We start from the raw sequence: 15043 nt of genomic DNA, 5'->3' as shown, positions 1-15043 counted from the left end.
CTAGCAGTTACCCAGATGACAAATTTAACAAAAAAGCATAATTTGACCTACCAAAGTCTCCTCTCAAGTAAATGCAAAATGATGTATGAAACAAAATTTGATCTAAGAAATTGGTCAAAGAGCAGCAGTTACGATAACAACAACAACAATGGTCAACAAAAAGAATATGAAGATGATAATGAATCAGAAGATGATGAATAAAGCAGCAACAACAATGAACAACAAATATCGCGAAGAGAGAGAAAATAACAACGGAGAGAAGAGAGAAAAACACATTTTTTTTCTTCGATTTTCGTTATCTTAACTAACATTTGGATCAAAGTATAAATTTAAAAACTTGTGAGTTATTTTAAAAATTTTCAAACTTTCTTAATTCATAATTAAGTAATTGTCACCTCTACTCAATTATTAAGCTTGAGTCACCTACACCTCATTTTAAAACTTTTTTGTCACCTGTAGCCCAAAGCCCCATGAGACTATGTACACACCACCCTTCTCAAATAATCTTGAACTATACTGAATATGTTATTTGTTGTTGTCTTTTTTCTCTGATTAGTAAAGCATCTTGTAACCCCGAACTATGATCAAATTTGTTACAACACACTCCAACTTTACAGAGGTCCTATTACCTCTAAACTAAATTTAAGTATATTTTTGTCAATTTTTTTAACTGACGTGATACCTTTTGTCAATTTTTTTACTCGATGTGACACTTTAGACAAAGTACTAGGTGGTTATCTTTTCTCTGATTCTAACACATCCCTCTTTTTCATATCTAATCTTGAATTGAATCACATCGCGAGCTTCTCGGATCATGTCACAATTCTAATTAATTATCTGATGATTTTAAAAAAAAAATCTTCTAATTAATTAGGTTAAAAGAAGTGTAATAATTTTATAATTGTTATAAATGTATTTACATTATAGTGAATGTCTATCAAGATCTACTTTCATATCTATTAGGATTTGAAGCATCTGTCTTTTACTCAAACTAGGAGTAAATTTTCCTTATAAATAGAGGGGTTTTGTTCACTGTATTGACAATCTTATGATCTCTCATCCCTCAAGAGAAGAAATAAGAATCACTCTCTCTAATCTTCTTCTTTATTCTTTCTTGCTTTATAATACGTTATCAGCATGAGACTCTGCCAAACAAAGTGAGATTATAAATCTGAAGGATTTCAAGGTTAGTAATTCTTTATGTTATCTTTCTTTTGCTACTACTAATATAATTATTATTGGATTTGAGAAAAAATAATTGGTTTGAAACCATTTATATTTTAAATTTACTCCTCAAGAACAATGTTATCAAAAAGGATGATAATATGTTGGGTTCAAGTCCCATCAATTCATGCCTAAGACGCCTTTATAAAGATCAAATATTAAGTTTGAATCTCAATACACCATATTGATGATATTGTGATGGCTAAGGCAAAATAATTGGTGTTTGATGAAAAGTCATGAAATTCGACCCATTGAATATGCTCCATTCCATGAAGTGAATGTGGTAGCAATATATGATAAGTCTGAAATATGACAACTTACTTCATTCTTAAGGTGTATGTAGTAGCAGTGCATAATATGTCTGAAAGAAGACAAGTGATTGAATGCACGAATATACACGTAGAGGGACAATATAATAATGATTATCAAAAGTGATGATATTTTCACACGCTTATATGATTATAAGATATGCTAGAGAAAAAAAAATTCTCTACATCATATGTATGCCTCGATTTGCTTCTGAAGAAGCAAAATCTTGAAAGAGGTTATAAGCTATCATAATTTGATAGGTTTAAGGCATGATTATATTCCATTCCTGGAGAATGAGAAACTTATTAATGCAAACGTACACTTGATTGTGATTGTATCACAACTCACCTCTGAAAGAGGTTGAATAATTTTGAAATTTACTTTTGAAGTAGTAAATCTGAAATTTATTCATGTAATAGTAAATCTGAAATTTACTAAAGAAAAAGTACATGTCATGGTAAACTTGGAGTTTACTAGAATAAAAGTTCATAAATTGATATGAACGATTGTGACATCTTGAAGATGTGCATGTATTGAAGAACTAGAAGATTCTTCAAGAATTGTTTATATCGTTTGTTCTCATGATAAGTTAGTTGGACCAACTAATATTGGGATTGGATCCCTTAAAATGCCGAAAGCATCTCATATTAAGCGCAAGTGCTCTTATTTTGTGTTCCTAAAGAACAAAATCTATGCATGCATGAAGCGTGGTAGACTAATCGATTCCAAATAAAATAATTCTTGAAAAGGATAAGGAGCAAATAATCATAATAAGAAGGCAATGAGCTCTTGAAGAGCCTACGACATACCACTTCATGAAACCTTATGAGAGGTTCATGTACCTGAACATAATGAAGTGATGAGATCTCAAAATGTTATGTCGCATTGTGAACCGATACTAAATGATATATCATTAATATCTTTGACACAATATTGGCGCAATATTGTGAAAGATTACGAGGATCTTAATTCTACGTTAATTTAAGCATGCTGACATAGAAACATTTATCAAGTGATATGAAAGGATGCATCTTGGTAAGTATTAAACTAATTTGATTTGCAGTCTAGATATTTGAAGATATCACTCTTGAAATGTTGAATATTGTCACTTGAAAAAACTTATGTGAAAAACTTTTAAGGATTCAAAATGCTTGAAGCATATAAAAATTTCTAGGAAACTTATTTATAATCCTTATATTGTATAAGCTTATAGCTTGAAAATTATTGAAACTCTTGGAGAGTTTTCAAAAACAACAAGATTATTTGCTGAAATGAGAAATATACCAATTTGGATTGGTTATAAAGTACCATATCATGTATCTTGTAAAAAACTATAAGACCCAATATATATAGCCTTTCGCTCAATTTGTTAGCAAGGTATATTTCTACTCCTACTAGGAGACATCGAAATGGGATAAGATACATGAGTTTATTTTATTCTAAAGATTGCAGTCTCGATCTTACTGGTCATACTGATGTTGGGTACTCATCTAACCCGCATAAATCTCGATCTCAAACATACAATGTGTTCACATGTAGGGATACTATCATATCTTGGAGATATACAAAGCAGTCTATCGTAGCCACTTCATCGAATTATGCTAAGATAATAGCTATTCATGAAGCAAACCGAGAATGCGTATGGTTGAGGTCCATGAAACATCTCATTCGAGAAAAATATGGTGTGAAATATGACAATCTACACACAATTTTATACAGAGATAATTCAGCATACATAGTACATCTTAAGGAAGGATTCATAAATGGAGATAGCATGAAGCACATTTAGCCAAAGCTTTTCTACATACATGAGCTACAAAAGAATGATGATATTAACGTGCAACAGATTCGTTCAACTGATAATGTGACTGATTTATTCACCAAGTCTTCTCCAATTACAACTTTTAAGAAGATGGTGCACAAGATCGGGATGCAAATGTTCAAGGATGTTCTCATTAAGGGGAGTTAATACGCGTTGTACTCTTTTTCCTTTACGAGGTTTTGTCCCACTGGGTTTTCCTTGTAAATTTTTTAATGAGGCAGTCGAAATGCGTATTATTAAAGATGTGTACTCTTTTTCCTTCACTAGATTTTTTTCCTACTGGATTTTTTTCTAGTAAGGTTTTAACGAGGCACATTATCTACCAATTAGACATTCAAGGGGGAGCGTTATAAATGTATTTACATTATAGTGAATGTCTATCAAGATCTACTTTGATATCTATTAGGATTTGAAGCATCTGTCTTTTACTCAAACTAAGAGTAAATTTTCCTTATAAATAGAGGGGTTTTGTTCATTGTATTAACAATCTTATGATCTCTCATTCTTCAAGAGAAGAAATAAGAATTACTCTTTCTATTCTCTCTACTCTTCTTCTTTATTCTTTCTTGCTTTATACAATAATAATAATTTTCAGTAATTACGAGTAACTTAGTAGCTCTAAAGAGAGTTGTGTTAGAGAAAAGCTAAAACATCATAGGTTGGGAATATTAAATAGAGTTCATTTGATTGGTAACTCATTATAATTTTATTAAAAAAATGAATAGCTTGAAATTTAATTTGACATTAAACTTTAGTCAAATAGTCCGTAGCTTATAAGATATTTTTTTAATGGTCGTTAAAGTCGTGGGTTGACTAACTCACTGGCTTCTTGTTCAATTCCATAATTACCCCCTCCTTTTCTACTATCTCAATTTGACCGCATCACAGAGATTTTTATTTATTTAAAAAAAAAAAGAAATTAAATCTTATAATCTTAAATTATAATTTTGAATTTTTGTATATGTTACGTGAAATGTTGAAATTAAAAAAATATATTCTTTGTTTAATTAGATGATAAAAAATTAAGATAAAACAATTAAAACAGAAGATGATAGTGTACAAAATAAAGGGATTTATTAAAATATAAATAAACAATTAAAACAGAAGATGATAGTGTACAAAATAAAGGGATTTATTAAAATATAAATAAACACTTTGAAGCTCATATTTTCAGCATAAAATATAAAATTTGATTTCTCTTGCTAATCTTGAGTGGGGGAGAGGGATTAAGGGTGTGTTTTGTACGAAGGAAGATGTTTTTTATGGAAAACTAAAAAAATATTTTTCATGGAAAATAAATTAATTTTTTACTTGTTTTTTTATATTTGGTTGGTGGATGAAAATATTTTTAAAAAAATATTTTTTAGAATTTGATTGGTAAATGAAAAAATATTTTTCAAACAATACATTTTAGTGTTTAGTTAAAGCGTAAAAGTATATTTTAGAATCTTTTTTTAAAAAATAAATTAAAAAAATTAAAGTTTTTTGGGGAAAGGGATTGGTAGGCGGGTGGGTGGAGGTGTCGGAATAGGCAGTAGAGGTGGGGTAAGAAAAGATTTTGAATTTATTTTGTTAAAAAATTTTAAAAAAATTGGCGGGGTAGAGGGGGTAGGAGTTGGGGGTCAGGGTAGGTGAAGAAAAAAATTGAAAACTTTTTTAAAATAAATTTAATTCTTTTTTAGGTGGTTGAGAGAGGAGGGGAATGGGAGAGGGAGCTGGTAGAGGTGTGGGGTAAGAGAAAAATTTGAATTTTTTAATAAAATATAGATTTTGTTTTTGGAAGGGCGACTGGTAGGGGTAGGGGAATTTTGAGGTTGGGGTGAGGGTGGGGTAAAGGTAGGGGTAGAGGGTAGGGATAGGGGTGGGGGTGGGGGTAGGGGTAGGCGGTGGAGTAGGGTGGGGGTAATGGATGAACTAAGAAAAAATTTTAAAATACTTTTTAAAACAATTAAATTTTGAGGGTAGGGGTGGAGGGAGGGTAGGGGTGATGTTAGGGTGATAGGGTATTGGGGATGAGATAGATAATTTTGAGAATTATATGAACATTTCAACTTTTAAATGAGGTTAAAATAGAATTTTGACAAATATTTTTCTTATTTTTTGAAGAAAAGTCATTTTCTTTAAATTTAAAAAAAATAATTTAATTTAAAAAATATTTTTTAAAATATATAAGTCAACCAAATATAATAAAATTTGAAAATATGTTCTAAAAAATATTTTCCTTCGTTCCAAACACACCCTAGAAGGAAAAAGTGATAAAGAGAATATCTGCCAAATCAACTTGAATTGACAATGTTGTATACATAGATACATGCACGCGCATGTTTCTCGTGACTCGATTATTTTTGTTTATCTCATATTCAATTAATTTAAAGGAAAAAGGTATAGCATCAAACGTTGATAAATGATAGAGATATATCTCTTGTTATATTTTAGATATATATATATATTCTTACTATTAATGAAAGGTACAAATATTCTTTAGATATTCTTCATTTTTTATTCTTCAAATGTTCATATAAAGCAAGTTTTTTGGAAGGTGTTTAGAAAAGATTTGATTTTTACACTGCAGCTTTCTGAAAAAGGTATGTCAGTAGTAGTATAATGATGTTCTTTTGACACCCTTTTAAGCTCTTTGTCCTTCACCTTCAAGCCTATGCACTTTTACCAACTCCTCTCCATTTTCACCCATTAGAGTTTGAAAAGCTAGTACTGCGAAGAAGATCAAATTTTGTCACCAATTGTTATCCATGAGCAAAATCAGTCCAATTCTGCTGTTGGCAATTGTAATTACTGCAATTGTGTTCTTTATCTTTGGCCATCTTCATCTTCTGATTAGGTATTGTTTAAAGATGCCTTCTTTTTCATCAATTTCACAATCCAACAGATTCCCAGAATCATCTGGTCCCCAAGTTCTCCAAAGGCAGCTTCAAAAGCTATTACGTCAGCACGATTCTGGTTTAGACCAAGCTGTTATTGCTACTCTACCTGTGTTTTGTTACAAGGATATTAGGGGCTTGAAGGAGCCATTTGATTGCGCTGTTTGCTTATGTGAATTTTCAGAACATGAAAAGCTCAGATTGCTCCCTTTTTGTAGCCATGCTTTTCATATCGATTGTATAGATACATGGATACATGGCTCCTGTCAAACTCTACTTGTCCTTTACGTAGAGGTATTATTACTTCTGGGATTTCTCTGGAAATCCCTTGTTTTGCTCTATTAAAGTCAAGAGGACAACGGAGTTTCCATTTGGAAGACAGAATTGCAAACACACAAAAGTCAGAAAACGTTGGAGAAATGAGAGTTTTCTCAGTTATAGATTAGGTAAATTCAAAAATCTAAATGAAGGAGGCGTAAATCATGAAGACAAAAGTACTCGAGGGGAAATCAGCAGCTGTAATTTGGATGCAAGGAGATGTTTCTCCATGGGTTCATTTCAATATGTCGTTTGTGATTCGGAGTTGCAGATTGCCTGATGTGAAGATTCAAAAAACTAAGTGTGAGAACACAATTTTTGACGCTAATGCCGAAAGGAAAAAAAATCAGTGCTAGGATGAAAGGAGAGAGCATTTTTGTTTCAAAGATTTGGCTTTTTGCGTACAACACACGCGTTTGAATAATATTTGACCGGGTCAGGTGTAATTTTAAGCTGGCTGGGTTTTGGTCTTAATTTGGGTCGAATTTGGAATGAATTTGACTGAATTTAATTTTAAAAAGGCTAGCAAATAAGAAAGCGACACGTGTCCTGATAAAGATATATTTGTACCTTCTCATTAATCGCGAGAGTATATTTATCTAAAGTATAACGAAGAGTATATCTGTACCATTTATCAAAGAGGGTATATTCATACCTTTTCCGTAATTTAAATTTACATAATTTATTTTAAAAAAACTGATTTTCTTTATATTTAAGATTCAAAATTCAAATTTTTTAATTAAGATTAGAGTAATCTAATTCTTCTCGCTATCGTCCTTAATTCACTAACTATTTGCTCTTTCAAAGCCAATATTGTGACGCCTTCTTTCCAATGCATAGCAATTTATGTTTTGCTAAATTAGTTTTTTAAGAAAAATTATTAGTAATTTGTTAACCGATTTTTTTGCAAAAAAATATTGTTTTGTTAAGAATAACACTTTGACATTTCAAAGCTTGGCCAAAATTGCATGACAACCAATCCATTTAAATAAATAATAATAAACATCAATAAAATCAAAGCATCTAAAATTTTCTTTTTCAAGTTAAATTTCAACTATTTGTCTTTAGTCATTAAAGTTTCTTAATTAGTTAATCGACAAAATAACAACAAAGTATACAATATAACGTAGTAGCATATTCACGTCATTATTTTTTTTTTCTTTCCTTATTCTGATCCGTAAGGAAAAATATGAAACAAAAAAAAATTACTCAAGATGTTAGTGTGGCTACTACATTATTTGACAAAGAAAATTAACAATAAGTTAAAAATCTACTATATTAATTCGCACTATTTATTTAAATTCGATCTTTTTAAATAAAAAAAGGCAAGAGAATTAGGGACCTGTGGAGGTGATAACTGGCAGGATATTTGCATGTTTAGAGAGTGCTTCCATGCATTCCTCTCTACTCATGTTGAACAATAAACACTCTTCAATCAAGTGATGTACCTGAAAATAGATCGAGCAAGAATTTTAAATTTATTTTTAAATTTCAAGAAAAGATATATAATTCACTAATTTCTAATGTTTAATACTAAGAAAATTTTCAAAAATAAATACAGAATCTGAATTAAAGATATATATTAATTAAATTCTGTCACACCTGTAAACAGAACCTTCACATGAATCCACTCATCCCAATATTAGTAATTTCCTCTTAATTGCTCGATGTCATCAATAGATGCAAAGTTATATAATACTGTTTCCTCCGTTTCAAAATAGTTTATCTTTTTTATTTGCACTCCCCTTAAAAAAGTATTTATTAGGGGTTTATTTTACCAAATTAATCTTATTAATTATACTTTAAAAATATAAATTTGAGTAAATATATTTTGTTTAGTTATTTAATGTTGAGAGTAGTATTGAAAGAATAAAAAAAAATACTATTGATTTCATCAAAAGGAATAATTAAATTGAAACAAATATTGTTAGAAAGATAATCAACTAAAATGAAATGGAGGGAATACTTATTAGGGTTGGTTTAATTGGAAAGGAGTTATTTTGAGATTAGTTATTCCACTGTATATAAAATAACTTATACATTACTAAGAGATAAATAATTAAGATACTAACTAATATCTTACACCAAATATAACATAAAATATTCTTCATTTTATTCCGAAACTATTTATCATTTATGCCTCTACCAAATGACCCCCTTATAGGTTAGGCAGAACTCAAATTCAAAGGTTTAGACTCCATATTTAAATTAATATAATATAATATAATTCTATCAAAACTCAATAATTAACTTTTATAGATCATTAAAAATGCATAGATTTAAAATTCTAACTACATCTTGACTATCAATCATCTTATCCTACCTAACCCAAGATGGAATTATAGCTAGGAAGAACGCATATATCATTATAATTTTGTAAATGGAGTTTGAAAAAGAATGAATTATATGCAAACTTTACTCCTTTTTTCATTGGGTAGGAAGTTAATTTCCCATAAAAACTCAAGAAGAACAAAAGAAAGAAAAAGAAATCGTACTAAGAGAAGAAGGAATAACTAATATTATTATGTGTAGACCCTGAGAATTTGTCTCAATCCAATCTACAAAAGAGAGATTTTCTATCTTTTGATCTTTAAAATAGATATTATATATAAGATAATCAGTCGACTGCGGTTCTCAATATATACTTACCAAGTGGATGTATTGAGTTGAAGAATCACCCATTGTATATACTTCAAAGAAATCCAATCAATATATCACAATAACTTCTACTCTTTGCTTAATCTTATGAATATGAGAAGAAACTAAATATTAGAAGGAAGAAGAAGATGAGTTGAAGAAAAAACTATAGATTTCACTAAATTACATCTAATTAATCTACATTTGGATCGACAACTTTATAGAGAAAAAGAAAGATGGAAAATAATTTTTTTAATCATGAAATATAATATTATTATTATTTTAAGAAAGGTGATGTCATTAAGTTGATGGGTATTAAGCCCCACGTGGGAAGAGAAATATGATTGGTTGAATGGAGATTACGAATGATTATTATAATAAAGTTTTCATTTTTAAATAGACACGTCATACCACGTGACAAGTTAGGCCCACAACGATACAGTGAGCAGCACAGACACCTCATTAGACTACGTGTCGAGTACCACTAATATTGTTTGGGATCGCTTATTTCCTAAAATAAGCACTTATTTTGAGAAAAAAATATTTTTTTTAAGAAAAAAGGTATTTAATAAACTTGTAAAAATACTTTTAAAATAAGTTGTAGCATTTTTTCTGCTTCTAAAAAGAAACAGAAAATTTCTGCTTCTAAAAAAAACAGAATCAGAAAATTATTTTTCTATGACAAAAATATTCTTATCACAACAAATATATACATATAGAGAGAGAGACACCTTATTAATTAATTAACACATCTTACATGTTTGATTAACGCTTTATTTTTAAAATTTTATATTTCATATTTACGTCATAATTCTTTATTGTTTATATATTGTTATTTTATTTTGAGAAAATGGTCAAATACCCTCCAACCTTTACCCCAAATTCCAACTACACAACTATACTTTGAACGGGTCATATGACCCCCCTGAACTATTTAAAAATGGAATATATACCCCCCAAATGCTGACGCCCAGATGCGTAATGAAAAGTGAGCAACACACACTTGCCATGTAATGCCACCTAATTTCCACGTAATATTATTTTTTGTTATATAAAAAATTAATTATTATTCTCTAATATATATATATATATATATATATATATATATATATTCTCTTCTTTAGATTTCCCTTTCCATTTTTCATTTTTCTTTCCTTTTAGAAGCATCTTTGGAAGCACAGGAATCCGGATAAATTAAGGAGAAGGACCAGATTTTGATTCATGAATATGTTCACATTTTTGAAAATTCATGTGAGCAACTCAACTTGAATCAATCAAGTTGGCGGCGGCGGCGACGTCAAATCACGAATCCACCACTACTGTCGCTATCGCCAGAGCTCCGGTGACTTTTGGCATAGCGAACCAGCCCCAACAGGTGGGCCACCTCAACGCGAGCACACCCCAACAAAAATCGTTCAAAACTGATGCTCCAATCGCCATGAAATCATATTTAAGCGCAGCGCCACCGCTGATGAACTCCGATAAAGGCGGCGCCGCCACTGTCCATCACCAATCGACGCAACACCACCACCAAATTTTATTTTAGCTATTGCACCAATTGTTGAAATAATTATTAATTTTGTCATTTTGATGGAATTGAAGATAGACCCATTTGAGGTGTGTGTTCTTGAAATGGAATAGAATTAGTTATTTCTTTTTTATGAAAATTCAGAATTTAGTGTGTGTGAGGGGGGAGCAGCCATGGTGTTTTGTGTTTTGTTGAAGAGGAGAAGAAGAAGAAGAAGAAGAAGAAGAAGAAGAAGAAGAAGAAGAAATGTCATTGATGAGTTCTTGGTGCCATTGTTTGTGAAGAAGAAGAATTGAAGAGAAAGAAAGAAAAATGTCATTGATGAGTTCTTGGATGTCATTGATGTCATTGTTTGTGAAGAAGAAGAAGAAGAATTGAAGAATTGAAGAATTGAAGAAGACTTGAGGAAGAAGAAAGAAAATAAATTGAAGAAGAAGAGAAAGAAAATAAATAAAGAAAAATAATAATTAAAATTATATATATTTATTTAAAGAAATATTAAAATTAAAATTTTAGTAAAAAATTCAGTTTTCACTTTCTTTAAAGAAAGTGAAACGCATACTCTTGATACGTTAGCGTTTAGGGGGTATAAATTTCATTTTTAAATAGTTTAGGAGGGGGTCATAGGATCTCTTTAAAGTATAGTTGTGTAGTTGGGATTTGGGGTAAAGGTTGAGGGGGGGGAGGTATTTGACCATTTTCTCTTTTATGTTCACTCATTTTCTTTAAATAAATTTGAAAATATCATTGATGATGATGAAATCGTTGAGAATTTTTGTGATGTATGAAGGGCTAATTATTTTTGTCGTTAATGTTTTTATATGTAGTGATTTAATTTATTAAATGACTTTTGTATTCATTTTTGTTTGACGTTTTAAGTAATATATAATCATTTAATTTTTTTTAATGTATTTATGTATATAAATATTGATTGAAAATTTTAGAGTACGTACTTTAATTAAAAAAAAAATTAAAATATTATAATAGATATTTAAAATAATTTTTCTCTATAAATTAATTTTTAGTAATAAAAGTCTATTGATAGATGTCCTTTTTGGTCATTTATCTCAGAAAAGCACTTCTTGAAAAACATTATCCAAACATAATTTGATTATCAAAAGCACTTTTCAAATGAATTTACCAAACGCAAACTGTTTTTTTTAAAGTAATTTTTTGAAAAGCCATTTTACAAAAGTGCTTCTCAAATAAGTAGTTTTGTAACAGCAATCCCAAACGGGCCCTAAGTATAGTTTCGCCTCTAATTATGAAATATATTGATAATTTTTAATTTATAAAAATATACACGTATCATCATCAGAAATATTCTAAAACGACATTTATATTTATACGCAAGTGAACTACATTACATTCACGTTATTTCATGACATTAATAGTATTTACAAAGCACACTTATATTACCATGAGAAATTATTTTATCAAAATTTACTTCTATGATATTGTATTTTATGAAATACATTCAAGGAGACACGTATATTGGGTGTATATTTTCTACTAGTAAGATAAGAAACATTAGTGTAATTTATGTAATTAAAAAAGGGTGAAAATTGTTTCATTTCCTATAACCTTGCTTCAAAAATCAAATCTATTTTTCAATTTTGAACAATAATTAAACTTTTCGCTTTATTCTACTTAAATTCTTAAAATGTCTAATATATACTTTTATTATCAATTTTTTTTACTTCTCGCAAAATTATGATATATTTTTTTAAAATTCATGTAACAATTTTTTTCATAAAAACATAAGCAGTATCTTTTGGGAGAAAAGTGAGAAATCTATATTTATATTTATATCTATATCTATAATATATTAAAAGTGTGAAGACCCTTAGAAAAGTGATTTAAACTTTTTGCTCTTCATTAAAAAAAATATGTAATAGATAAAATTATCTTTTCACTTATCTTCTCCAATTATTATACTATTATATCTATAATATATTTAAAATTAAGGAATCCTAAAATATATGGTAAGAATAAAATATACTTTAAAAAATTAAAAAATCTTAAAATATATGATAAAAGTTATAAAAGATTTAATAATTAAGGAATCCTAAAATATATGATAGTAAGAAACTACAAAATTTTGGTTAAAGAAAACTTATAGTAATATTAGAAAGGACGTAGTCCTTTAAAGAGTCAATTGTCGAAAATTGTTACCATAATTTTGTACAAATTCGTTCAGTAAATTATTTGATACGTGTTAGGATTGACCTCAATTTTTTAATCTTAAACATGTTATTTGATGTTTCTTATACTTTTTCGCTATTCAATCTTCTTGATTTAACCAACGTCTACCTTATTTCTATCTCATGTAATGCTTCTTCCTATTTAATGCTTCTTCTTCAAAATTTACTTTTTGTTATTTTAATTTTGGTTTAATGGAATGCTTCTTCAAAATTTACAGCGTGTTGTTATTTTAATGTTGGTTTAAATCATAGATTTTCTTATATGTCTCTATTATCATTTTATTTTATTGTAGTTTACAGGTGGTAGATGAATGTCGGTACGTTTGAGATAATTTTTGTATAAAAATTAGGTTTAATTGTATTATTTTAATATTCCTATTATCGTATTATTTTATTATAGTTTACATGTGGTAGATGAATGTCGATCAGTGAGAAAATTTGTGTAAAGGTTAGGTTTAATTGTAGTGTTTTGATATCTCTATTATCGTATTGTTTTGTAGGTTCGGTTGAACTTTAAGAAATTTTTATGTAAAGCTTAAGTTTAATCCTATTGTCCAAATATCTTGCTATTTGTTGTTTTTTCTATTTAATACAAGTGGTAGGTAAATATCGGTCAACTTTGAATTTTTTTTTTTTTTTTACCTTAATATAGGCGACCAACGTTCAATCGCATATCTTAGCTTAGCATGTTTGTTTCCCCTTTCATTTCTATTGTTGCTTTATAGTTTTTTGCTTCAAAGCATAATTGTCTGTTTGCTTTGGATATTATTTGAAACAAGCTTGGCTCAATTTACGTCACGTTTTCTGGCGGGGGAGTGGGAGAACAGTGCAAATACAGGGCCTAATTCTTTTTGATCAAAATATAGTCATTGACATTGAGAACTTTGCTAAATGTTGCTTTTTCCTACATCAGCTTGTATGAACTTAGATTAAAGTTGAATCACATTTTCTTCGTTCCAATTTATTTGTTTTACTTTCTTTTTTAGTCTATTTAAAAATATATGATTCTTTACCTTTTTAGGAATGATGTTGAATGTAATTATCATTTAAGCAGTGTGTAGTCAAACATTTTGTAGATAAGTAAACACCAAGTATCCAATCGAAATTGTAATAAACAATGACACTTTTCATATTGAATTTTCTCATCATTCAAACCCTAGATTGGGAGAACTAACTTCTTTACTTTTTGCTTTCTTCCCTTAGAGGCTCTGTTCAATCCGTCACTTAACTTTATAGCTTGCACACTCACACATTTACCTCCTTTATTCCATAAAGTATGATGTTTTTTCTTTCAGTGTTTAATTGTGACTCGATTTTGATTATATTCTTTTTCTAAAAGACAGGAGTTCTAACTAATTAACATATTTCTTTATTCATTGTAGATAGCATATGATGATCATGAAGAAGTTGTTGAAGAAGAAGGAAAAAGACTTGAAGACTAAAGTAATAACAAGGAATTGATGAGAGTGGAGGAGCTAGCTACTCTTACGGATATTATGCCTAAGGAATAGTATCAAAAGTTATGACATTAGAGAAACAGATTTATTTAAATAATATTAGTGAAATAAACTTCAATGGAATGATACAAACAACGTGGAATCATATAGTTGATCCAAACTTGCCTATAGTTGTGGTCTAATATGTTGAATGCAAAAGCATGATAAATACAAAATTTTGTATACAACAAAAATTTATTTATGATAAATTACCTAATTACTCTTTTTATCAATTTAAAAATCTACTTATTGAATTTTAAGAAAACTAAATCTACCAAGAGAAGCAAAGTTAAATATTTGACGTTAAATTGCTTGATGGTTGTTTTTCAAGTCTCCAAATATAAAGTAAAATACACGCTGAAGAGAAGCAAAAGACAAAGTGATTATAGCTTTTTTCTTGACTTATTTAAACAAAAGGAACTACTATTTCGATTTAATGTTATGTTAAATATTCCTTATGCATACATAATTAATAATTTAAGAGGAATACGGATTTTGAATGAACCTCAAAATTCGAGAAGGATGGAGTGTACTTGATTAAAGTTACAACTATTAGATTTTATGTATTTATAAGATGTAACAATTTGATTAAAATTAATTAAAGACCACAAATTTAAAGGATGAAA

The 15043-nt window shown here is 29.0% G+C and overlaps 1 protein-coding gene and 1 pseudogene across 1 annotated transcript in view; one reads left to right on the top strand and one right to left on the bottom strand.

The window, feature by feature from the left end:
• Positions 1–9465, bottom strand: part of LOC107843497 — a 30101-nt gene extending 20636 nt beyond the window's left edge. The window contains exons 1-2 of the mRNA XM_016687802.2: positions 9202–9465; positions 7895–8000 (exon numbers count right to left, since the gene is read on the bottom strand). Of these exons, the coding sequence (XP_016543288.2) occupies positions 7895–8000; positions 9202–9234 (139 nt within the window). The 5' untranslated portion in view covers positions 9235–9465. The remainder of the gene's footprint in view (positions 1–7894; positions 8001–9201) is intronic.
• On the top strand, positions 5603–7026 carry LOC124888072 (annotated as a pseudogene).
• Positions 9466–15043: the final 5578 nt, after the last annotated feature.

The sequence above is a fragment of the Capsicum annuum genome, chromosome 10, assembly GCF_002878395.1.
Source record: "Capsicum annuum cultivar UCD-10X-F1 chromosome 10, UCD10Xv1.1, whole genome shotgun sequence".
Lineage (NCBI taxonomy): Eukaryota > Viridiplantae > Streptophyta > Magnoliopsida > Solanales > Solanaceae > Capsicum > Capsicum annuum.
Note: the sequence above shows the minus strand (reverse complement) of the source record. Positions and strands in the feature narration are given on the sequence as shown.